Here is a 27,772-nt window from a genome sequence, read left to right as displayed (position 1 = left end):
CTACACCTTTGCTCACTTGGCCATATTTCCAAGTCCACTTCTAACGTCATCTCTTTTATGGTGCCACTGCCAGGAGAAACAAGTTCCTCTTCGCTTTGTGCTCTAACGTGGCCAAAACAAGACTTTCATCATAGCATCTGTAACATTTTATTGCTATTTTTTTCTTTTTTTGCTGAAGAAGATTTTCCCTGAGCTAACATCTGTTGCCAATCTTACTCTTTTTGTTTGAGGAAGATTGTTGCTAACATCTGTGCCAATCTTCCTCTATTTTGTATGTGGGTCACCACCACAGCATGGCTACTGCTGAGTGGTGTAGGTCTGGCCCAGGAACTGAACCTGGGCTGCCAAAGCAGAGCGCATGGAACTTAACCACTACGCTATGGGGCTGGCCCCATTTTATTGCTAATCTGACTCTACCTCACCCAGACCATAAGCCCCTTGAGGACAGAATTGGGTTTTCTTTCTTCTGTATCATCCAGTGTCTGGCACATAACAGGTCCTTAATAACAGTTTTTTCAATTAATGTGTGCTTGTGAATTATATTACTATTTCTGGACTTTTTATTATAAACTGATTAATACAGATCAGCTTTCTCAAAGTACAGTCCTCAGGCTCCCTGCATCTGAATTAACAAGATTACTGTTTAAAGAGGCAGGTTCTTGTCCGTCCTCGCAGACGTCTTCAGTCAGAACCTCCTGGAGAGTGGGTGGAGGAAGATGAGGAGTGAGTACTCACTGGCCACACTGCACTAGCTCTCCGGCTCCCCCTCTGTCTCTAACTAGCTGTGGAACCTGAACTTCAGTTTTCTCACCTTAAGTCAAATTTCTAGAGATCATCCCGCTACCTCTAAAATTCTGTAAGAGTATCAGTCCCAATTCTCAGGTATTTAGATTACAATTAGAAAGACAGGGAAAAGACCAGCATGGCCTTGTACTAAATTGACAGGAAAATTCATTAAGTGTACAATTTTTTGGTCAGGCAGCATGGTATCACGGAAAAAGCAGTGGCTTTGGATCCAGACAGCCCAGGGTCCTAGCTCTGGGAAGTGAGGCAGCACAGTTTCCGCCCGTTTCTGCACAGAAATAATAAAACCCGACTCCCCACCCCCCCACCAGCTCTGGGAGGATCAGGCGCGCACGGCGGGCTCTCGACCGGGCTCGCTGTGTCCTCTCTTCCCATCCTCCCCCCAGCTTCCTTTCCTTTCCTTTGCCAAATATTCATTTTCTTCACTGCCACAGAAGGAAGGTGCTAGGTTATGAGAGACTTCATAGTTTGCTAGAGGTAGAAAAACTTCAGGGTGTAAGCTCAAAATATCACGAGGAGAAAGATCCTTCATGAGGCGCACAAGACGTAGAACGACAGTCAGAGGGGGGTTCTAGTTTTCGACTTCTGAAACGGGAAGCCCTACTCAATTACTTTACCAGCCAATTAACAGCGGCAATTTACTCTTTAAACTAATACTTCTCTCAGATCGTCTTTTTATTTAACATTTATATAGTGCTTATATATGCCAAGTGCTATACCAAGTATTAACTCATTTAATCCTTATAACTACTGACCTAGGCACTATCATTACCTGGACTTCATAAAAGTGGGTATTGAGGGATAGAGATTAAGTGGCTTGCCTATGAATATGTAACCACCAACTAAATGGAGACAGGATTCAATCCTAGGCAGTCTGGCTCCAGAATCTAGCCTCTTAGCCACTGTGCTCTGGTGTCTCTCTCACTGTTGCACAGGTTAGTTTTAACAAGTTCCTGGGCGGGGGTAAAGCACTCAGTGAGGGGTGGTTACTATTATACGTAAGTAAAGCAGTTGGCCTGGCGGGCCTAATCAGCTACTGATATGTAAATGACCATCCCCAGGTGTCACACCAGGCTGCATGGCTTAATTTGTAATGGCAGCTGAATGTAATTAATTCTCATTTTGCGTTCACATCTGACCCCATTAAATAGATTAGATAACAAGTATCTGTTTCACTAATGATGAAGATTATTGACCAATGGGAAATAAACACAAATAGAGCCTCCAGAAACACTTGAATCGCAGGTGTGGACTCTCCCAACTTACCATCATCAACTCCAAATTCATGCAGCTGGTGCAAATATGCATTTCAGATCACACACTCTACTACTAAAACTCTGGATACCCTTCCCCTTTGCTAAAGAGAGAAAATTGATAAAGGTGGAAAAAACTACTTCGGGAAGCGGTTCAGGGTGGCGGTTAGGAGCATGGATTCTGGAGTTAGACTTCAATTTGAATTCTGGCTCTTCCATTACAAGCTTGCGACAGCTTACCCAAACTGCATCCCAGTGGCCCTGTCGGGACCTCTTATAATTGTAGTCAGGATTAAATGAGAACACATGGTAAGTGATAAGCACAGTGCCTGGCACAAAGCAAGCATAATAAGGAACTATTTTTACTATTATTATTATTGTAACTATTATCACTAGTTTTCTGAAGATTTGTTTAGTGAAAACTTATTACAAATTGTTTTTATTCTAAAGAAGATGTGTACAGAAGTTATGTTCCTTATTTCAATGTTTCAGCCACATTATTTTTCAAGAAAAAAAAAGCCTTTTCAACATATATTATTTAATTTAATCCTCGCCACAACCCTGGAAAGTAGATCTAATCACTCCCCATTTCACGGGTTAGCAAACACAAGCTCACAGAGGACAAGTGGCCGAAGGTCAAAGACACCAAGTGCCAACATTTTAGTACAGGCCTTTTGACTCCAGATTCTGCCTGATGACATTTTAACCTCACAACTAGAAAAAATACGTACCTCCTTTAAATGGTCTTATTTGTCCTAAATTTCCGTAAAAAACTCCACTCTCCACATTTCCCAGTCAACAGGAGACATTCTACTGTGAGCAAGAGGCCCTCCCTTCTCCCCATTTATTTACTATCAGCATGGACTCTTGTTTGTATCCCACCCGCCATGGTTTATTATTCATTTCTGTCCTTAATTATTTTGTTGACAAAACTGTCTGATTTAGCCAGGGCAGCCGCTTCAAGCTGACCCGTATGTCCTTGTGACATGCTCCCATCCATTTTCTTTTTTTAAAACAATTCATGTTAAAATGAGCTGTTTTTTCCCATTTAAAAGCTATAGGTTATGTGTTTCAAAAGCATTTACCCACAACTATTTCCTAACTTGATCATCTTACTTAAATACCTGTCCACTACCATACCCTGGATACACTTTACAGATGCTCAAAGACACTGCCACAGAAAAAATACTGCTGAACCTGCCACAGAGCTGGCTACATACAACTGTCAGGGAAACATATGGGGAAAACAGACAAGACAATGCCACTCTGTGGTCATATACATGTTTACCAAAAGCTGCCCAAACACCACTGATACAAACCATAGGTTCTCCTTTTGCCTTATTGTGACTGAAAATCCCAAACAGGCAAGCAGGCAGGTGGTCCGGCGAATGTGATGTGTGACTACGTAAACCAGACCACTACTCAGATTAAGAAAGGCTCTTTCATGAGAAAGAGGGAAGAACTAAGAAGAGCAGCATCTCTTGGAGAGCTGTTTTGAACCGAGGTGGCGATGCAGTAGAACGTAAACCTGATCTCCCTTTGCAAGGTCTGCTAAGATTCCAAAGCGTAATAATGACGATTCAAAGAACTGGGGAAAAAATTTGCCAAACAGTCCTTTGTTGACATAAAACTTTTTACTTAAACACAGCCCAGGTTTCCAGACTCTAGATCTTTTATCAGGGAAGTTACAGTTTCTTCTCGTTACATAACCCACGTGGCTTGTAGCAGACCTGCAACAGAGTATGACAGGCAGGCTTCAGTGCTAAAGGTCACCGGGTGGAGAAACCCTGTTGAGGGCATTGATAATTAGGAAGGTGGAACAGTAAGCGGCACGGGTTTATCTCCCCATCTCCCACCATGGGGAAGAGGTGCTGTTGACACAGGGGAAACAGATGAGTCCGCAGCCTTTCAAACTGGTCCTAACACCAGTATCTAAGAACTACACTAAACCCAGCCAAGCTGGCCAATTAACAAAATCTGGGTGTTTTTTAGCTCTCCCATTCTTCAGGCCCTCTGAGATTTATAACACGGCGCTTGTAGTACCCTACAGTTGCCAGGGTCCCAGGTCTGCTCTTTAAAATAAATATCCTCTCTTTGCTTCCTTATCTCCTCCCCAAACAAATCTCATTTTTCCAAATATCAAGGCAGAGGTTTGGCTAATTCACGATCATTAGGCATAATGCCGAGTCTTTCAAGAGAATATTTTCAAGAGAAAAAGACAAGGGGATGGGACATACATTTTGAGGGGGAAAACTCCAGTCTTTTCTTTGAGCCTTTTGATATCTTGTACCAAGGAAGCTGAAAGCAAAACCGAGATAATCAGCCTGAGATCCTGACATAAGCCCACCTTCCTTTTTCTTTCTCTCACTTTTCCAAGTGTCTGTCAAGGGCACAGGCCACTCCCAACATCGGGAGCAAATCACCTGTGACTCCCCCACCCAAACACACAAAACATTCCTAAACCCACAAGAAAGCACTGTTTGAGGATGATGCACGTGGGCGGATAAGAAGCCAAAAAGCACCACTCACAAGTCTCAATATTCTTTCACCCAAAGCTAGTCTTGGAAGTATCAGGTAGGTTTTTCCTTTTAATTTAAAATATTATTTGCACACAATTGCAATCATTGTATATGCTACTTCTTTCATTTATTATGACCAATTTTTTTTTCTTACGGTTTTCAAAATTGCTCTTTTTCATCAGCCATTTTTTGTGTGTTTTGTGTTTAACGGCCGCTAGCTGGCTAGTGTTCCTTCGGCCCTATTAAACTAGCAGTGGTGGGTAGAAGAGAGCTGAACTTTAAAGAAGTCAGAGCTGAAAACAGCTAATATCACAGAGAGAAAAAGAATGGAGGATAATGGTTGGGAAAGCACAAGTATGAGAAAGATACTTTGTATAATCCGTAGAGTGTAGTCGTATAGTCTCAACATTTCAAATTGGAGTAGATTTAGCAACAGAAAAATTCTACCCGGAAATAAATCACATAATTGTCTAGATGTCTCCTTCAGTTTACGTACTTTCAGAATTTATGCAAAAGTAACCAGTAACTGCTAACTTTCCATACATTCATCAATTAATAAATAACAAAACCAATGCCCCAAATAATGCACTAGGAAGAGCTGCTCAGAAAAAAACCCCCGGAATAATAAACTTCACATTTTGCCTTAGATTTAAGAATATGGGGGCCAGCCCTGTGGCCAAGTGGTTAGGTTTGCGCAGTCTGCTTCAGTGGCCCAGGGTTTCACTGGTTCAGATCCTGGGCACGAACATGCCACCGCTTGTCAGGCCACACTGAAGTTGCGTCCCACTCACCACAACTAGAAGGACCCACAACTAAAATATATAACCATGTACTGGGGGGACTTGGGTAGAAAAAGCAGGAAAAAAAAAAGATTGGCAACAGTTGTTAGCTCAGGTGCCAATCTTAAAAAAAGAAAGAGAAAAAGGAATATGGAATCCACTAAAAGATCTAGGTATAAAATCCTACTCATAATTATATTACTGAATGTGTTTCTAGCAATACTGTAGATGACTGATGAAATTATCAAACACAAGCCAAATGCCAATGATAATATCTTGGAGAAAAGTTCACCATCTAAACTCCGTGTCCACTTGGCTGGCTGTTGAGCTTGGACAGAAGCAGAAGTAGTGACCAAAAGCTTTTTCAAAATGGAACTTCCACGTGGACAGATGATAGGAGCCCTGAGTGGACTGCGGAAGGCCACCTGTAAAGGACAGGGTGCCCCTCCCAAAGGAAGCCTCTGCAAACTGCCTCAATGGCTCTTCTCCACCAACCAGCCTTCAGGCACAAATGCTTTGAAAGGTACTTTTCATAGCTTTTAAAGCATCCTTCCTTCATCTCAATGTCATAACACATCTCTCTCCCACACCAAAAGTATTAGGGAACCATCTAGACTAGGATTACAGAGTAACTCTACACAGTAGTATATCTGTATCATGGTAACTCTTATGGAAGCCATATGTGGTAATTTTCCTTAGTCTTGGCCTTCCATTTTAATTTGTTTTCCCTGGTCTACTTTATTAGTAATACTTTCTATTTTACTGCATGTCTTCTTGTAAACTGATTGAAATCCTGTGTACAGGGAAATATAATATGCATATATCTGCACCACCACACAGACTAGAACGCAGTGTTAGTGTTGAGTGAGCGTTTTTGTGGCCACTTTCAGGCCCATCCCTGGTCCAAACTTCTTTTATTCTGTTTGGCACACTGTGCTGTAGTTACATGCCAGTCCTTCTTGGAGAGACACAGTTCCTCAGGAGTTGTCTTTGTGCCATAATTGTTTGAATGCAGAGAAATTTAGATGTAGACGAACACAGGATGTGGTGGTTAATTTTATGTGTCAACTGAACTGGGCTAAGGGATGCCCAGATAGTTGGCAAAACATTATTTCTGGCTGTGTCTGTAGGGGTGTCTCCAGAGGAGATTAGCATTTGAATCAACAGACTGGGTCAAGAAGATTGCACTCACGAATGGAAGGTGGGCATTTTCCAATCTGCTGAGTGCCTGAATAGAACCAAAAGGCTGAGGAAGGACAAATTTACTTTTTTTACTTGAGCTGGTACATCTATCTTCTGCTGCCCTCGGACATCAGTGTTCCTGGTTCTCGGGCCTTTGGGCTGGGACTGGGACCTATACCACCAGGAACTGGTTCTCCAACCTGCAGACAGCAGATTGTGGGACTTCTCAGCCTTCCAACTTTTGTGAGCCAATTCCTATGATAAATCTCCTATCGGTTCTGTTTCTCTGGAGAACCCTAATACACAGGTCATAATGCTTTGTTTTAATTTTTATAGCTAATGTTGCTAATTAGTCCCAAATCTTCAAAACCCTTGTGAAGATCACATCTTGATATCTGGCTTACAACTTCAGTTGTCAGATTCCCGTATGTCACCATTCAGATAAACCTGAAGGCAAAGACAATACTCCCCCACCCCAATCTCTGAACTGATACACTAACACAAGACTTAAAGACAAAAATCAAAAACATTGTTAGAGAGAAGGTTTTGTCATCATTGGCTCAAGTAAAAACACATTCACAGTATGAAGAAACATTTTAAAAAATGTGCTTTTTGCTTTTAAAAATATTAATCTTACTAAATCTCGACCCTTGAGTATACATCTTTCTAATATTCTGTGACAAAATAAGAAGTTCGCATAGACATAAGAAGTTCGCATAGAGCACCTCTGCTGCACACCAAAGTACAATGGTTGTCCTGAGGAAAAGCAGCAGTGTGACTGTTTGAGTCGTGAACTGAACTAGCTGCCTTTTCACAGATCACTATTTTTTACATTGTAGATTCACATGCAGCCGTGAGAAATAATACAGAGAAATCCTGCCTACACTTTACCTAGTTTTCTCCAATGGTAATACTTGCAAAACTATAGAATAACATCGCAATCAGAATATTGACACTGATACAGCCGAGATATGGAAACTTTCCATCAACTCAGGGATCCCTCCCTTCTACAGCCACACCCGCTCCCCTCCTGCCCCCCAGCCCCTCCTCAGCCTCTGGCAACCACCAATCCATTCTCCATTTCTATAATTCTAAGACTTTCTTTTTTAAGGTAAAATTTACCAAGCCACGAATTACATGGTGCCTGAGGCAGCGAGAGAGTCAAAACTCGCATTCAGTCGACAGGTGAAGAGGATTTTAGGTGTATTTTAATTTTAAACCGCTGGGAGCCATCCTGCTGAAAATGAAAGCAGCTGGAAGGGTGTTTAAAGATCAAAACTGAAATCTCAGAATTGGAAGCTCAAGTTTAATACGGCCGTTTAAGTTGATTAAGTTCAAAGTACGGAAGATAATTTCAAGAACCATGTGAAAAACATAAAAAAAGAAAAAAAAGGTCAAATGACAGGAAGTCTCCATGAAGGCATTTTAATAGCAGCAGATAGCAGCTGAATGGTCTTCTCAATCCCACAGTTGCATGACTTACTCCGCCACTGTCAGCATTTACTTTGGCAAAGCAAACGAAAACCTACATTTAACCCAACCACTAATAAGCAGCCTTGACTCTAAAGGCTACGAAAAGTCCAAGTAAACAGTCACCTGTTACATCATCAGCAGGGTCACAGTCTTCAGAAGCTGCGCGAACTTTCTCTTTCCTATAACTGTCCACACACTTGCAGAAAAAGAAATTCTTAACATTTCCTACTTTCCCAAAGATGCATTTTCCAGTAATGGTCAGGTAGAGGTCCTTTCACCAAAGGAAGGTTCCTCCCCGCTCACACTCTTCGCCATTGTTAACTATGATGAATACAAGTTGTCGCAAAGCGTTTCCAGAACTTTCGGTTTTTTCCCCCACTACAATTTTCAGACTCTGTCATTTATAACAGAATTAATGGCATAGGTTAAAGAAAAACTACAATTACTTTAATCCATAAAATTGTTTTTGGCCAAAGAAACAGAGATAGCAAAAGATACCCAAAAGAATAATTATATCACATTCTATCAGAGTACTAATCTTAATGAATATCAGCAAGAAGGGAAATTCTAGAAAGAGCAAGTCAATTTTATACCTGTAACAGAATATACAAAGTTCAAAACAATGAACGATTCCAAAGACTAACTCATTAACATCTCTTTTCAGTAACAGACAACTTCATCTAGTCAATGGGACTGGATGACTGGCCTGGAGACCTCAAACCAGTGGTGCTCAAACGTTAGCCTGCATCAGAATCACCCGAGAGCTTGTCAAAACAGACTGCTGGCTCCATCCCCAGAACTGGATTCAGTCGGTCTGTGGAGGGGTCTAAAAACTTGCATTTCTAATAAGTTCCCAGGTGATGCTGATGCGGCTGGTCTGGGGACCACACACTTTGAAAACCACTACTCTAAGCCTTCTAAAGGCTCTCAATTTTTGTTGAATTTTTCTCTAGAGATCTCAACAAGGGACCAGCAGAAAACACCAAGTTTGTGAGCCCTAACTGTCTGATGGTTGAACTGCTCAGCTGGTCTTTGAAATAATTTATCTGAGGTAATATAGTTCCACAGTTCAAAGTAATTCAGTGTTGAGCTATGTATCTGCAGCTTAGAACTCCAGACCCCTTTTTCCCTATTTCACAGAAACAACAACCAGCTGTGTTCCATGCTGCATTACAGAGGGCAAATGTCTACTCGACTGTGGGAGAGTGAGGGGCTGAGGCTCTGATTTAGTGGGGCTTCTCCCCTCGAGATGCAGGGGCAGCTTCACAGTGGTTTCTGGAAAAAATCCATGTGTTCTTATTCCCACATCAGCCACTTCATAATATGAAAAATCTAAGGAAAATCCTGGTATGTTCAAATTCAACAGATCTTGGCCTCAGCCTCAAAGTTTTTTAGAACTGTTCTATGCACGGCTCATCAGATTCTTGGCTAAAGGGGAGGATGAAATGACATACGTGGAAGCTCCAAATGTCTTATTTTAGCTGGTTCTCCACCTCCTCCCTATCAAACCTTTTACATGTAAGTTATTAAGAGTAACAAAATCACTTCAGTATTAACTTTTTAAAAAACTTCTCATCTTGTGTCAGTAACAGCAATGAAATGAACAAAGAAGGGAAGACGATAGTCAAAGGGTATAGACCGAAAACTCAGCTCTAAAAAATGGACAAATGACCATACAGAGAAATTAAAATTAGTATTTTCATTTAACAGCAAAAATTTACTCAACTGTGCTAGCTGCTAAAAGCTGAGATGTTAATAATACACATGGCTGGGGGGTGGGGTGGGGGGGGCAGAGAAAATACATCCACCGTGTTTTCTAAATAGTGAATCTTAGTTGTCTGGCACACAGGTCGCTTAATTTATCGGGATCTCAGTCTCGTTGCTTGTGAAGTCGGATTAGAATCTTCCCTACATACCTCTTAAAATTATCATGAGGATCAAAAAAACACATACCTAGATAATCTTGTTTGTACGTATTACTTATACACTACTTTTTATTCTCTGAAACTCTTAGCTCCATCTCAATTTCAGGCTAAAAGAAGACCATGTATCTCTTGTTGAGTTGTTTTTTCTTTAAATTTACATCATAGCAGGGATAACAAGCAGTAAAGAATATCTATATTAGAATAAGGAGAATTTAGCAAAGTTGCTGGAAAAAAGCAAGCACAGTCCTAGCCAAGAACAACTGTAACAAAGTGTAACTTTAAAAAGGATACAATAAAAACCAAACCGTTATCTAGTAATAAATCTAACAAAAGATGTGCAAGAATTTAATGGAGGAAACTTAAAGAAAAAGACCTAAATAAATTTAGAAAAATATTATGCACTACAGCATAACTATGTCAATCCTCTGCCAAATGAAATCAATGAAATCCCAATAAAATCTCCAGAGGATTTTTCACAGAACTTGACAAGGTAATCCTAAAGTATATAATATAGAAATCACAAAAACATAATGTTGAATGAATATAACAAGTTGTAGGATACTCCAATATCATTATATAATACTTTTAAACATACAAAATATTACATATTGTCATAGATTCATATATATGTAATAACAGTATAAAAGCGTGCATGAGAATGATAAACATCAAATTCTAATCATCAAATTCAGAAGAGTAGTTACTGAAGGCAACTGGATCAGAGAGACATAAGCTAGAGTTTCAGTTTTACTTGAAATCTTTGATTTCTTAAACTGGGCGGTGGATACAAAGATGTATTATATTATTCCCTGGTCTTTAAACTCTTTCTGTATGTCTTAAATATTCTTAGAAAACCCATAATGCCTTTTATCTGAGAACCATGTTACTACATGATCTAGCTTAGTAGTTCCCAAACCCCAATAGCTACATCAGCACCACTTGAAGTACTTGTTAAAAACACAGGGACTGGGCGATGCCAGAATCAGAAGTTCTGGGAGGGGAGCCATGCGATTCTAATGCCCAGCCTCACTGGAACCCTTGTAACCAGTAGCTATTAATAACTAATCTATCAACAAAATTGGTTCCAAACTGAGAATGAGATATTTAAGTGCTTAACATTGCCTAATCACTTTCCAACTGGTGCAACTGTCTAAAATGTGGATTTTAATCTGAGGGCAAAACCATACAAATTTTAAAGTATATCCTTTACTATACTTCCCCCCAAAACGTCATACATGTCAAAACTAGGAGTAGCTAATAAAGCAATAGTATGAAATGATTCCATGGCAGAACATAATTCCTTCAGACCCTTCAGAGGGAATAACACGCCATAGCAAAATTCCACCAGAGATGATAAAAGGTGCTATTGTTAAGAACAAAGTGGTACAGGTCACTGGCAAGTGCCCTCAAGATGTATTTCCCTGAAGTATGTGGATGACAACACCATGCTTCTTTCCTTTCCTAATTTTCTTCCCTTGAAATAAAATCTTAGCTAAATTTGTCTAAAGAAATGCACAGAACCAATGGGAAACACAAAAGCTAAATATAGAAAGAAAATAATTTGTTACAACTTAGAGGTATCAGCACCACTATGACAATCTTCATAGCCCTGCTCCTAAGAAATACAGTTAACTACAGAGGACTAAGTTGTTAGAACACTCAAGGGCTGAGAAACCTATGCTATTTCCCCCTAATTATTTAAAAATTACAACTAAAAACATGGAAAGGGACTATTTTGATATCTTACACAACTAGAATCTGCTCAATGCATCAATATAAAAGGACTCACTTACCAGGGCTTTCTACCCGCTTATAGTGGTAAGGATTGATGCACACCTCCTTCTGCTTGGAACCAAAAGGGAACTCACAGCATTCCAGTGGTTTTAGTTCATGGTGGCTCTGAAGGTCAGGCCAGCGCCAAACCCGGCAGTAGATGACGTGAGGCAGCCCCTTCCGGTGGGAAACCTGCAGCCTGCCGTCCAGAGAGCGGGGAATGGTGACACAGTTACTCGGCTGCCCCGGGCAGCTCAAGGCCTTTTCCAGTTCCTCCATGGCACCTTTCTTTTTCTTCAGTTTTTTCACCAAAGCATCAACAGCTTTCTCTGCCCATTTTTCTTCTTCATCACCCTGTTTCCACCCAAGAAGCCTCTTCACAGCTGGACTTGTGAAGGAAAATAAACTTGTCACGTTCATAATGACTGCACTGGTTAGAGAATCTTTGTATTTGGTAAAATAAAGGAGTCTCCGAATGCAAAGGACAATGGAACAGACTTCACTCTATTTACGTAGGGTTCTCCTTAGCTCCTTAGTTTTGAGGTCCTGAAGAGTAGCAACTACCATTCCTAGTGTTTCAAAAAGTAAGCCAAGGTCAGCACCTAGAAGAGAAAAAAGGGAAAAAATCTTTTAAATCATCTGTACCACAAAACCACAATTTATTAAACAATTACTATGGGCCAGGAACTATTTTAAGTGCTTTTATGTATTACAGTTGCTATGGAGAGAATTATGACCCCCCTAAAACTCAAGTTGAAGTCCCAACCCCCAAGGTGACTGTATTTGGAGATGGTGCCTCTAAGGAAGTAATTAAAGTTAAATGAGATCATGAGGGTGGGGCCATAATCTGATAGGATTGGTGGCTTTATAAGAAGAGGAAGAAAGGTTTCTTTCTCCCTATGAGCACACACTGAGGAAAGGCCAGGTGAGGACACAGAGAGAAGGCAGCCATCTGCAAGCCTGGAAAAGAGCTCTTGGCAGAAACCGAATTGGCTGGAACCTTGATCTTGGACTTTCCAGCCTCCAGAACTGTGAGACATATTTTCTTGTTTAACCTACCCAATGATATTTTGTAACTGGAGTCCAAGCAAACTAATACATAGTATTTAGTCCTTTAAATAATCCTTTCAGCTAAGTAATACAATCATTGCCATTTTACAGACAAACGAACTGAGACATGGTTTAATAATGTTACTGTTTACATGAATTCTGAGATAGAAACAATAGACACCTTGGCACACAAAAAAATCCAAGTTCTTGACAGATATATAATTTTTCACATTTAGATTCAGAGGCTCTAAAAATATATTTCAAGATATACCTCAATCAACAAAAACTGAAAACAAGAAAAAAATACTATAGTCTTAACATCTGTTTTTGGTTTGTTCCTCAAGTATCTCTCATGCTAAAAAAGGTAGTTATATTTCTACTACACAAACGTAGCAACATTTTAGGGTATTTACTCAGTAAACAAGCCTGTGCCTATGGGCTACAGGGCAAGTAAGGTAGGAAATTTATTTCTCACTTTTTCAAATTTGCTTTTTATTTGACATGAGAGGAATGAAGCACATGAACACACCCTGTACCAAATTCTTTAGTCAAGCTGTCTCATTTAAACCTAGTTACTCTTCACCAAATGAAAATACAAAAGGTGAAAAAGATTTAAAGAGGATAACTTTGCATACACCCCAGCTAAAATACAGCAGCATGTATCAAACCAACCTCCTCTCAAAAATAACTATGAAAACTGAATAAAACACAAAAAAAATCAAAAAAAAAAAAAAAAAACAGCCCAGCTTTTTAAAGGAATCAAAGAGCAACCAAGATACTTAGGACATGAGGGGCCAAGATGATGAAGAGAAGGGAAAAGCAATGGAGTGAGCTGAACATTCTTCACTGCTTTTCTTCTCAAGGCATCTGCCAATGCCTAAGCTATAAGAAGCAAGAGACCTAGCAGCCAAGAAGAAAGATGATAAAGAATGAAGCAGAGACTTCAGTAGTCTCATAGTGTTGAAACAAAAAAACTGGAGTTGAGGGCCTGCTGAAAAAGAGGTTCTGGTAAATACACAAGGCTTTCAGTTGAGACCCCTCGAGGGATATGACCTAGTGTAAGGGCAAAAATGAAAAGGACCAGTTTTAATACTGAAACACAGCCTACAATCGTCTTAATACTAGACTGAATCAAGGTGATGGGAGAAGAGGAGAAAAAACTGTGACAGAGGCAGTATTTATAGATACTGACCAAAGACTTTCAAAACTGACAAGAGACATCTAGCCACAGATTCATGAAGCCCTATAAGTCCCAAGGAGGATAAATACAAAGAAATCCACAAGTTCTGATGTGTCATAGCACAGTAAAATTGCTGTAAACCTAAGACAAAAATCTTTAGAAAGACACATTACTCTCAAGTAAGTACAATAAGGCTGAGAGTTGACATTTCAACAGAAACAATGGAAATAAAAAGACAATGAAATGACATCTCTAACATGCCAAACGTCAACAAATAGCTGATAACTTAGAATTCTATACTTAGTGGAAAGATGATGCAGAAATGATTGTGAAACAAAGATACTTTCCAACAAAGAAAATCTGACAGAATTGACTTCTCTCAGATTCATTAGGCAGAAGGAAAAAGATCCACAAAGAAGCAAGGAACTGCAGGAAAGAATGAAGAGCTCCACAAGGGTAAATAAAGGTAAGTCTAAACGAATACTGACTTAATGAAACAATAATAGGAATCTCTTGTGGTGTTCAAAATACAAAGTTAAAGCACATGACAAAAAAAGCAGAAAGGGGTAAGTGACACTAATTTTCTAAAGTCCCTGTATTACCCAGGCTGTGGTAAAGCATTAAATTATTATTCATATAATACGTTTTGAAGTTATGTCATAATAAAGCAACCAAGGAAAGAATAATTTAAAAACTATAAAAAGGGAATAAAGGAGTTAAAAAACATGGAATTATTTTTAAAAGTATAATTAATCCAAAGAATATGAGAAAAAAGCAGCAAATAATAGATAAGACAAATAGAAAACGGTAAGATTTAGACCTAATCCCAGAAGTATCAGCAATTACTTAACTATAAACAAATTAAATATGCAAATAAAAGACAGGAGTAGGGATAGGGAGCAGCACTTAACTATATTGTACTTACAAAAAACATACATTAAATATAAGGACAGAGAAGGCTGAAAGAAAAATGATGGAAAAAGATACATTATGAATATTCTAACCCAAAAAGCTGCCCCAACTATCAGGCAAAATAGACTTTAAAATAAGAAGCAACACCAGAAATTAAAAAGAAAAAGAGGAATGTTTCATAATGTTGAGTTGATCCACCATGCATCCGTCACAATCCCCACCATGAATATATCACAATCCCAAATTTTTTGGCAAGTAACAACAGTCTCAAAATACATAAAGCAGATTCTCTGAGCTGCCCTTGATGCCCAGCACATGCCAGCCCATCTTCTCCCTGCTTGTTGGTTCACAACCTCAGGAGTTCCCTGGGTGAAACTAGAAACTGGCCCCAGTACACTGAGGGCAAGGGGAGATCAAAGAAATGGACTCCAGACTGATATTGTCACTGGTCACCAATTAGAAGAAATTTCTGTGATTGTCTGAATTTGTATGTCTAGTTTCTCAGGAGGAGTGATGTCAGCAACATGGCGGAGTGAGCGCTTCCCTTAGACTCTCCCCTCGAAGATACAACAAAAAGGACATTCATATACCAACAGAGAACATTCACACAACACAAAAGACATGTGAGAGACCCACGCAGCCATACGCCCGAAGGTGGACATGCTGGACCTCCAGGAGGAAGTGGAAGGAGGTAAGGGGTTCTCCTCTCCTTCTCCAATGGCAGTGACCCTGGGACTGCACACAGCTCTGAGAGGAGCAGAGGGAGGGGGGTGGCTCTCCGCAGGAACACCTTCACTCTCCAAGTTCCCTCAAACCCCATGGGAAAGCCCCATACATAGGCGGCTAAGCTATTGCCAGGTTGTCTTCATCAAGCCAGCACCCCAGGAGAGCAGAAAGTGAGGGCAGAATGAGAAGCCCCAAGGAGCGTGCATGTGAAAGAAAGCGTCCCTCCCCTGCCTAGCACTCCAGCTCAGCCTGTCAGCCAGAGACCCTGCACATATGATAGAAAAGCAGCAGCTATGAGCAAGGGAGCCATGGATTGTGGCAGGCTCAGAATGCACAGCTCCCACCCTAGTGGCGGCAGGTGGAAGCTGCAACCAGATACTATCACTATACAGAGGCACAAATCCATGCTATCAAACAGGATAAAAAATATATTAATATTCCAGACCAGAAGGAAAACAAGAACCCTGAAATCAATGCTGAAGGCACAGGAACTTATAATCTAAATGACAAAGAATTCAAAATAGCTATCATAAAAAAATTCGACGACTTACCAGAAAATACAGATAGATGGTTCAATGAAATCAGAAACTTCTTCACAAAAGAAAATGAAACTATAAAGAAAAACCAATCAGAAATGTTGGAGATAAAAAAACAATGGATGAGATAAAGAAAAATCTGGAATCCCTGAATAACAGAGCTGATTTACGGAGGACAGAATTAGCAGCTTGGAGGACAGAAATACAGAAATGCTTCAGATGGAGGAGGAGAGAGAACTATGACTAAAAAGAAATGAAGAAGTTCTTTGAGAAATATCCAACTCAATTAGGAAATGTAACCTAAGGATTACAGGTATGCCAAAAGGAGAAGAGAAGAATGGAACAGAAAGTCTGTTCAAAGAAATAATAGCTGAGAACTTTCCAAACCTGGGAAAGGAGCTGGAAATACAAGTGAAAGAAACTATTAGAACTCCTAATTAATTATATCAATGTCAAAAGACCTTCTCCAAGGTATATAGCAGTAAAGCTGGTAAAAGTGAATTGCAAAGAAAAAATATTAAAAGCAGCAAGGCAGAAGAAAGTAACTTACAAAGGAACTCCTATCAGGCTTTCCAGGGATTTCTCAGCAAAAACCTTACAGGCTAGGAGAAAGTGGAATGATAGCTTCAAAATTCTGAAAGACAAAACCTTTCAGCCAAGAATACTCTATCCAGCAAAAGTATCCTTCAGATATGATGGAGAAATAAAAATTTTTCCAGATAAACAAAATCTAAGGGAGTTCATCACAAGACCTCCCCCCTCCCCAAGAAATGCTCAAGAAGGCCCTCACACCTGAAAAAAAAAAAAAGAAAAGAAAAAGAGAGGGGTTATAAAGCCCTGAGCAAGTAGATAAACAGGTAGACAAATCAGAAAATTGCAGCTCTCTATCAGAACAGGTTAGGAAACACTTAATTATAAAATTAAAGATAAAGGGAAGGAAAACATCAAAAAATAAATATAATCCTGTCACTTTAACTACAAACTCACAACACAAGATGGAATAAGTTGTGACAAGAGTAACTAAAAAGGGGAAGAGAAAAGGGATGGAATTGGCTTAGTCTAAGAAAATAAGAGGCTATCAGAAAGTGCATTATCGCATCTATGAGATTTTTTATACAACTCTCATGGTAACCACTAAACAAATACTCAGAACAGAGACACAAATAATAAATAAAGAGAAAACTAAGAAAACCATCATAGTGAACTACCAAACTGAACTGGTAGTCTGGGATGAGAAAAAAGGGAAAGGCAGAAGCAGCAGAAAACAAGTGATAAAATGGCAATATTAAGACACCATATATCAACAATCACTCTAAATGTAAATAGATTGAATTCTCCAATCAAAAGACAGAGTGGTAGGATGGATTAAAAAACAAAATGCAACAATATGCTGTCCCCAGGAAACACATCTCAGCTCTAATGACAGACACAGGCTCAGAATGAAGGGATGGAAGATGATACTCCAAGCCAATGGCAAACGAAAGCAAGTGTTATCATACTTATATCAGACAAAGTAGACTTCAAGACAAAACAGGTAATGAAAGACAAAGAAGGGCAGTACATTATGATAAAAGGGACATTCCACAAAGAAGACATAAAATTTACAAATATATATGCACCCAACACAGGAGCACCGAAGTACATAAAGCGACTATTAACAAACCTAAAAGGAGGTGTTAACAACAACACACTAACAGTTGTGGACCTCAACACCCCACTTATGTCAATGGATAGATCATCCAGACAGAACGTCAACAAGGAAATAGTAAATTTAAATGAAAAACTAGACCAGATGGACTTAACAGATGTAGATAGAACACTCCATCCAAAAACAGCAGAAAGCACATTCTTCTCAAGTGCGCATAGAGCATTTTCAAGGATAGACCAAATGTTGGGGAAAAGGCAAGCTTCTATAAATTTAAGAAGATAGAAATCATATCAAGCACCTTTTCCAACCATAATGCTATGAATTAGAAATCGATTACAAGAAAAAGCTGGGGAAGGGACAAAAGTGTGGAGACTAAACAACATGCTGCCAAACAACCAATGGATCACTGAAGAAATTAAAGGAGAAATAAAAAAATATCTGGAGACAAATGAGAATGAAAATACACCATACCAACTCATACGGGATGCAGCAAAAGCAGTCCTAAGAGGGAAATTCTTAGCAATATAGGCCCACCTTAACAAACAAGAAAAATCTCAAATAAGCAATCTTAAACTACACCTAACAGAATTAGAAAAAAAAAAAAAAAACCTAAACTCAGCAGAAGGAGGAAAATAATAAAAATTAGAGTAGAAATAAACGAAACTGAAACAAACAAAAAACAGTGGAAAGGATCAATGAAACAAAGAGCTAGTTCTTTGAGAAGATAAACAAAAATGACAAACCCTTAGCCAGACTCATTAAGAAAAAAAGAGAGAAGGCTAAAATAAAATTAGAAATGAAAGAGGAGAAATTACAACAGATACTACAGACATACAAAGGACCGTAAGAGAATACTTTGAAAAACTACATGCCAACAAATTGGACAATCTAGAAGAAATGGATAAATTCTTAGACTCATACAACCTGCCAAAAGTGAACCAAGAAGAAATAGAGAACCTGAATAAACCAATCACAAGAGATTAAAATAGTAATCTGAAGTCTCCCAAAAAATCAAAGTCCAGGACTATATGGCTTCTCTGGAGAATTCTACCAAACATTCAAAGATTTAATACCTGTCCTTCTCAAACTATTCCAAAAAATTGAGGAAGAGAGAACACCTCCTAACTCATTCTACAAGGCCAACATCAGCCTGATACCAAAGACAGACGAGGAAAACACAAACAAGAAAAACTACAGGCCAATATTGCTAATGAACATAGATGGGAAAATCCTCAGCAAAATATTGGCAAACCGAATACAGCAATACATTAAAAAGATCATACACCATGATCAAGTAGAATTTATACCAGGGACACAGGGATGGTTCAACATCCTCAAATCAGTCAACGTAATATACCACATTAACAAAACGAGAAATAAAACCACATGATCATCTCAATAGACCCAGAGAAAGCATTTGACAAGATCCAACATCCATTTATGATAAAAACTCTTGCTAATATGGGTACAGAAGGAAACCACCTCAACATAATAAAGGCCATATATGACAAACCCACAGCCAACATCATACTCAATGGGGAAAAACCTGAAAGCATCCCTCTGAGAACAGGAACAAGACAAGGGTGCCCACTATCACCACTCTTATTCAACTTAGTACTGGAGGTTTGGGTCAGAGGAATTAGGCGAGAAAAAGAAAGAAAAGGAATCCAAATAGGCAATGAAGAAGTGAAACTCTTGCTGTTTGCAGATGACATGATTTTATATATAGAAAACCCTAGAGAATCCTTCAGAAATTATTAGAAATAATCAACAACTACAGCAAAGTTGCAGGGTACAAAATCAACTTACAAAAATCAGTTGCATTTCTATACTCTAATGACAAACTAACAGAAAGAGAACTCAAGAATACAATCCCATTTACAATCTCAACAAAAAGAATAAAATATCTAGGAATAAATTTAACCAAGGAGGTGAAAGACCTATACAGTGAAAACCATGAGACAGTACTGAAAGAAAGTGCTAACAAAGAAATGGCAAGATATCCCATACACCTGGACTGGAAGAATAAATATAGTTAAAATGTCCATACTACCTAAAGCAATCTACAGATTCAATGCAATCCCAATCAGAATCCCAATGACATTCTTCACAGAAATAGAACAAAGAATCCTAAAATTCATATGGGGCAACGAAAGACCCTAAATTGCTAAAGCAATACTGAGAAAAAAGAACGAAGCTGGAGGCATCACAGTCTCTGACTTCAAAACATACTACCAAAGCTATAGTAATCAAAACAGCATCGTACTGGTACAAAAACAGGTGCGCACATCAATGAAACAGAATTCAAAGTCCAGAAATAAAAGCACACATCTACGGATAGCTAATTTTCCACAAAGGAGCTAAGAACATATAATGGAGACAGGAAAGTCTCTTCAATAAATGGTGTTGGGATAACTGGATAGCCACATGCAAAAGAATGAAAGTAGACTATTATCTTTTGCCATACACAAAAGTTAACTCAAAGTGGGTCAAAGGCTTGAAGGTAAGACCTGAAACTGTAAAATTCCTAGAAGAAAATAAAGGCAGTACACTCTTTGACACCCGTCTTAGCAGCATCTTTTCAAACACCAAGTCTACTTGGACAAGGGAAAGAAAAGAAAAAATAAACAAGTGGGACTTGATCAGACTAAAGAGTTTCTGCAAGGCAAAGGAAACCAGGATCAAAATGAAAAGACAACCCACCAACTGGGAGAAAGTATTTACAAATCATATATCTGACAAGGGGTTAATCTCCAAAATATACAAAGAACTCACACAACTGAACTACAAAAAAACAAACAACAAGATCAAAAAATGGGCAGAGGATATGAACTGACATTTCTCCAAAGAAGATATACACATGGCAAATAGGCATATGAAAAGATGTTCAACACCACTAATCATCAGCGAAATGCAAAACAAAACTACAATAAGATAACACCTTACACCTGTTAGAATGGCTATAATCAACAAGACAAAAAGATAAATGTTGGAGAGGAGGTGGAGAAAAGGGAACCCTCATTACACTGCTGGTGAGAATGCAAACTGGTGCAGCCACTATGGAAAACAATATGGAGATTTCTCAAAAAATTAAAAATAGAAATACCGTATGACCCAGCTATGCCACTACTGGCTATTTATCCAAAGAACTTGAAATCAACAATTCAAAGAGACTTATGCACCCTTATGTTCATAGCAGCATTATTCACAATAGCCAAGATGTGGAAGCAACCCAAGTGCCCATCAACTGATGACTCGATAAAGAAGACGTGGTCTATATGTATACAGTGGACTACCACTCAGCCATAAAAAGACAAAATCGTCCCACTTGGAATAACATGGATGGACCCTGAGGGTATTACGTTAACGAAATAAGCCAGACAGAGAAAGACAAACACTGTATGATCTCACTCGTATGTGGAAGATAAACTAACACACAAAGAGAACAGTTCAGTGGTTACCAGAAGGGATGGGGGTTGGGAGGTGGGCACAAGGGGTGAATGGACACATTTATATGGTGACTGACAAATAATAATGTACAAGTGAAATTTCACAATGTTAAACTATTATGACCTCAATAAAAAAAAATACATAAAGCAGAAACTAACAATTAAAATGACAAACCCAGAATCTTAGTGGGAGATTAATACAATAACTAATAAAACAAAAACCAATACATACATAAAATTAATAACATGCTTAAAAACTTGATCCAATTCATGTACCTAGATGACTGTAGCCAACAATTGCAGAATCACTAACACTTTGTTTATTATACTCATGTAATACTTAGCCAAAGTGACCATATAGCCAGCCATAAAGCAAATCTCTACATGTATCAAAACCATACAGAATAAGTCCTTTAGTCATAGTATAACTAAGAAATCAATAACAAAAATATTATTATTGAAAACAGTTATACTTTTCAACAACTCGTGGATCAAAGAAGAAACGACAGTGGAAATTAGAAAACATTTTTAACTTAATGATTATAAAAATTTGACACATCAAAACCTGTAGGATGTGGCTCAAGCTTTGCTTAGAGGGAAATTTATAGTCTTAAATACATATATTAGAAGAGAAAAAAAGCTGAAAACTAATGTTCTATGTATCTACCACAAAGAAAAAAAATAGGAAAAGTAAATCCAAAGAAGCTATAGGACATAAGAGCAGAAATTTAAAAAAAAAAAAAAAGCATACTAGAGAAAAACCTATAAAATCCAAGATGGTTACTTGAAAATACTAATAAAATTGGATAAACCTCTAGCAAAACTGATCAATAAAAGGCACAAATTACCAATAACAGGGATAAAAAGGGAAAATCATCACTGATCTTCAGAAATTAGAAAGATAATGATTATGTAGAGCTGTCAGGCAAATTGTGCACGTCTACAGCTACCATGTGGTGGTCTGCTCATCTGTCTTCCTCACCCCGTGAAAATGACAGGAGTCCAATCCTCCTGTCTTCCCGTCTTTGGAGCCCTATACTGTATCTGGCACACAGCAGATCCTCAATAAATGTTTAATCAATGACTTAGCTCCCGGAAGAAGCGAGAAGGCCAAGTGTGGGGCTTCAACTTTACTCAATTAAATATGAATAAACATAAATATTATTCAATAGCCTGTAGGGGATTAGTTGTTCCCTTTTCTAAAGTAAAGAGTTTTATCCAAATCTACCTTTTTCTTTTGAAGTTGGTATTATTTTCATTTAACAGAAAAGGAAAGAGAAAACAAAACTATGCTATCATCGTGTCACACTTGGTCAGAGTGTACCTAGTGAAATAATCATTTACTTTTACTAAAGGTTAGTTGTACAAAGGAACAAGACAGACAACTTCTTTCTAGTCCTCTAGAAACAATTTACAAAGGGAATATATTTCTTCTTATTCTATATATTCTTTTCTTCTACTCCAGAAACTGCTTTTTTATATTTTATCCAATAATTTTCAATAGAGGGGGTGAGTTTATATCAAAATCACTTGGGGCTATTTCAAACTGTTCACTGCTGGGTTAGTTATGGAAGGAAAGTGTGTTGGGGAGGGGGCGGGGTGTGAGATTCAGAACCACCATTTCAGACCTTTAACTATTCAAATTGACATTCAATCAACAAAGCCATCCTGAGTGCCCTGCACTGTGCTATACACAGGGGACAGAGACAAAGATGTCTACAGCCTGAAGGAACTCACAGTCCAACGGAAGAGCCAGTGTGTGAACTAACTCTCACTGGGGCAAACTGGGTTCCCTGCATGGTACTAAAGGGTGGCACTGAGAAGTCTCCAGCCATCTCCAAGGCCTCAGCCAGGAGGAAGGAGTGACTGCACCAAGGTCGGCCGTGAGCTTGAAGAGGAGGCCCGGGTACTGTGCATTTGCCCACCACGAACTAACTATAACACCGCGCGATAAAAAGCTCTAACAGGTATAAACAATAGTATATAAAAGCAGAAAAGGAGAGAACATTCAATTCTAGGGATTTCAGGAAGTTTTGCCAAAGAGGAAACACAGACAGACCTTAAAGGATTAGCAGAATTTTGTGAAACAATAGAGCTAACATGGAGTGATCATTACATGACAGACACCATTCCAAGCACTTTCCATCTATTAGCTAGTTTAATCTTTGCAACAAACCCTCCGAAGTAAACACTATCATTTTCCTCATTCTACAGGTAAGGAAAACGAAATATAGAAAAGTTAAATAACTTTTCCAGAGTTTACATACACAGTTGTAATTGGCAGAGCCAGGATTTGAACTCATGTTGTCTGGCTCTAGAGCCTCAATTTTTTTAACCTCTTTTCTACATTGCTACTTCTAACAGACACATAATAGAAACGCTAGGGTTCAGGGCGGTTGGAGACAATACAAGGCCGGTAACAAGTTCAGGGGCGAGATGGAAGGGCCTGTGACAGATCTTATCCTGTGGTCAAGGGGAAGGTTTCAAATCATGATTAGATCTAAGTTTCAGAAAGACAGCTAAGGCGATATCCTCAATACAGGAAGACCTCTCCATTCAGAGAACAAAAAACAAAACAGAAGACACTACTGCCTCCAAACACTGCAGGGGCCAGTGCGAGGACGAATGTCCCGACGCCCCTCACAAAAATTAAGGTGACAAGATCACAAACCTTTGCACAGAAATGGGCACAGATGAAACAAAACGCAGGCTGGTGACTAATTTCTGCCTACTTGTGCTACGCAGTTTTTAACATACGAGTCACTTACCTCCCATCAGGAACTCAAGTCCATGATGCTATGGCCTTGGCAAGACAAGTCATTTTTTTCTGCCCCTTTTTGTACTTCCTTCTTTAGTTTATGTCAAAAGCTAAGTGGCCTTATCAGTTTAAAGTGCAAAATAAAAACATGAGTCAGCAAACAGAGATTTCCTTCCCTCTTCTGCAAATACAAACATTTCACATTGACCAAAAAAAAGCATCCGTCTGGGAGAGAATCCCCAGAAGCTTTCAAAATACTGAGATGTTTGTTTCAGCAACTTCTCTTTTAGAAACTTACTCTACGGAAATACTCCGAACTAGAAAGGTAAAAAGTTTCTGCACAAAGATTTTCATCAGAGAATTATTTATTATAGGGAAAAAAAGAAATATCTGTTAATCGGAAAATAGTTACATAAACTATAGCACAATCCACTCAGCAGTATATTATATAGCCCTTAAAAATTATATTCATAAAAACTATGTAATAACTTGGGAAAAAACCTTAAGCAGAACATAAAATGGTATACACAGCATGAACAACTACATAAATATACCAAAATATTAATAGTGGCTACATTTGGAAGGCGAGTAATCTCTCTCTCTCCTACTTTTCTCAACTTTTCAAACATTCTTTAATGAAAAACTTTAACTTTTGAATTTTTAAAAAGCCACTATATGCAGATATTTTCTAATTACAAAAAAACAAAAGTCAATTTCATGAGCTCAAGCCCCATACAAACTCTACTTACAAGTCAGGTTGGACTTATGGCAAGATCCGATTTCAGAAGCAATAAAAGCGCAATTTAAAACAGGGTTCTAAATTCAGAACCTTTCCCTACGGAATCTCCCTGATGGGAGGGATTTCTATTAGCACTGCCAGAAGCCAAATGAGAAAAATTCTCTTATAATACTCCTTTTGCCAGGCTATTTAATTTTGCAACTTATGTGGTATTCCTTAATGGAAAAGGAAAAAGCAAAAAATTTAAAATACCTTTAACTGCTGTGTAACTTGCTTTATATTTAAAGGAAACCTAATTAGCCAATTGCACAACAATAGGCATTTTTCTTTATCTTGGCCTTTGCTAGATTAGTAAAGAAACACGTAATTATCCAACTGTGTGAACAGCAACAAAGTACACTCTCTGCCATTCAACACCTTTCAGATCCCAAATTCCCACAGAAAGTTTTAAAAGAAAATTATTCTAATTTGTATCTGAAGATACAATAAAAAAGAGGGGAGAGCAGGGTTACACACCAAGCATCTTCAATAAAAGGAGGAGGGGGGCAGAGAAAGGTAACCACCATATGCCCTCCTTAGCTCCAGACTAGCACTGTTTTACAATTCTTGCACTGGCACGGAATTCAATGAACTAGACAAATTATCCCACGAAATATTGAGGGAATAATTAAATCATTCAATAAAATAAACTTAAAAGTATATGCTCCAAAAAGTAACTGGGGGGAGGAAAAAAAGACTCCTTGTACCTTAAAAAAAGTAACTGACAGAAGATAAACAGTCTATTGTCAATGAAGCAAGCAACTCCCTTTTTTTTTTTTTTCCATTTCTTGTTCTTTGGTTCATTAACTCTAATGGTAAAACATCATGGCATGAAGATCAAAAGAATCAAGGAACTAAAAGCACAGGGTATTGATTAACTTCACTTTGAAACTGTTTAATAGTTGGATAAGTTGTTTAAGAAAAAGAACTTGACAAAAATTATGTTTCTATAAAATGTTTGATCCATTTTCCTGGGAAACAAGTATTTTCAAGTAACTAAACTGTGTGCAAATTTTCTGACTTACAACACTAGCTTTCTTCTGAAACAGATGATCTTGTGAAAAAACAGAAAAAGTAAAACCTAGCTCCCAAAAAAGAGCTAACAGTGGGGCTTCTGACAAATCCTAAGTAAACTGTACGATTTTTGTAACTTAGTAGTTTTTGTATCTAAAACATTTCACCATATACCTCGCTAAAATGCCATGGAGGTGTAAAATACCTCAGAGATGTGTTGTATAAAGTGATTGGTGGTGACATTAATTATTACCATGGAAAGGTATGTGTCACCTATCCTAACATCCAATTTTAGATAGGATTCAAGCCTGATGAGAACTCTTGCCTTCTCTGAGATGTTTAGCTAAATTAAGAAATCAAAAAGGGTCAAAAAGTGGACATGCCAGGGGATCTGTAATGTAACTTTTCATTACTCCAAATGGACTATTTTTTTTAACCTGCTTGATTTCATTTAGGTACCCTAGGCAACTGGATACTCCTACCGAAGGCAGAACTGTCAAACAGATCATGATTCCCAAGGAGGATAAAACAAAGATACCCTAAAAATTCCTGACACTCTTAGAAACCACAGAATCACAGAAGACTAGACACTAAAGATTAGGGTTAAAAATGCTTAAAAAGATGAGGGCAGCAAAGAAAAATATTCAAGAGACTCAACGCCAGTAAATATTTTAAAACATGAAGAGCAATCCATCATTAAGCCAAGAATTACAATGAGCTTTGTTGGTTAAGAGTAAGAAGGAGAATTCGCAAAAAGGGGGGTGGGGGGAGATTATAACCATATTCATTAGATCTAAATAAAATTAGGCTACAGAATTAATCAAAAGTCCTGAAGAACTGGGAACTTCCAAACTTCTGATAAAGCTAAGGGTGACTTTTTACAGGAAGGCGACCTTCTGTAACCATGCCATGTATTACTAAACTTTTTATAAAAGTTAAGATTTTGCATGATAAATGGTTTTTAAACAAACAAGTGGAAGAGCAGACAACCCGCATACTGGCTGAGCAGGAGGGCTGGAGCAGAAGCGGCACATCCCCTCACACTTCCAGATGGAGAAACAATCCTGTGAACAGTACCCGTGAAAACCAGCATCGGAGACAAGTGGAGACAGTGCTCTGGAACAAGCGGAACACAACCATAAGTGGTACCAACTCCAAACAGTGCCTGATAAAAGGATTAAAGAGTATTTACTGTACAGCTCCTTAAGGAAAATGATACACCTTTATCTACTCTTAAGGCAGACAGGAAAGAAAAACACGTTAAAATTTGCTACACAAGTATAACACCATTACAATGAACATAAAACCAGAGATTGGTTTTCTCTAGCTATTTCAGTCTCAGAAAATACCCCAAAGTAACAATGCTCTGTGATTTGGTTTCCACAAATAATCTGTTCAAATGTTTCTTTTCCCCAGTTACTCCAATTAGGAACTAACTTGGTTTGGGGCTATCTGTACTGGAGGAGAAACCAGGTGAAGAGCCTCTACACTTCTCCCCATTTTAAAATAGCAGTTAACCCTCAACTTTCAACATTTCTCAATTTCAAACGGGTCAACGGCAGCTAAATAAAACTCACCACTAACTAAAATAAGGGAAAAAAAATCCCAGAACAAGAAGAAAGTGAGGATAGATAAAACCTCTCTCCATGGCTTTCACAGATTCAAAAGCACTTTTTAAACTGCCTACTTCACCGCTAGGAAGTTGGGCTAGAAGGAACTCTACTTTGATTGAGTCCTCAGAAAAAGAAAATGTATTTAAAAAAAAAACTTCCTATACAAGAAAGCAGTGTGAAGATCCTGGGGAGGTGACAGAAGAACTCTGCCTGCCTCACATCAGAGCAGCCGCAGCCCTGCTGTCACAAACACCCAGCAGCCAGTTCCACCTCACCGAGCCTCTACTATTAAGCGCTGCTTTGACTACTTCCAAACGCTGCCCAACTTCCTAAATGTGTGATTGATGACAGACCAGCTGGTTTGTCATTTTTTCTTTTAAAATTTTTTTTTCAGAGATTA

The 27,772-nt window shown here is 38.6% G+C and overlaps 1 protein-coding gene across 4 annotated transcripts in view; it reads right to left on the bottom strand.

Annotated features, from left to right (window-relative positions):
• The window catches only part of SMAD1 (SMAD family member 1), an 80,056-nt gene that overhangs the window by 31,973 nt on the left and 20,311 nt on the right, over window positions 1–27,772 (bottom strand). For all 4 annotated transcript variants that reach the window (XM_046656773.1, XM_046656775.1, XM_046656776.1 and 1 more), the window contains one exon: window positions 11,729–12,310. In XM_046656773.1, coding sequence (XP_046512729.1) covers window positions 11,729–12,128 — 400 coding nt within the window. In that variant the 5' untranslated portion in view covers window positions 12,129–12,310. The remainder of the gene's footprint in view (window positions 1–11,728; window positions 12,311–27,772) is intronic.

The sequence above is a fragment of the Equus quagga genome, chromosome 3 (genome assembly GCF_021613505.1).
Source record: "Equus quagga isolate Etosha38 chromosome 3, UCLA_HA_Equagga_1.0, whole genome shotgun sequence".
Classification (NCBI taxonomy): Eukaryota; Metazoa; Chordata; class Mammalia; order Perissodactyla; family Equidae; genus Equus; species Equus quagga.
The sequence above is the reverse complement of the archived record's forward strand: the minus strand, read 5'-3'. Positions and strand labels throughout refer to the sequence as shown.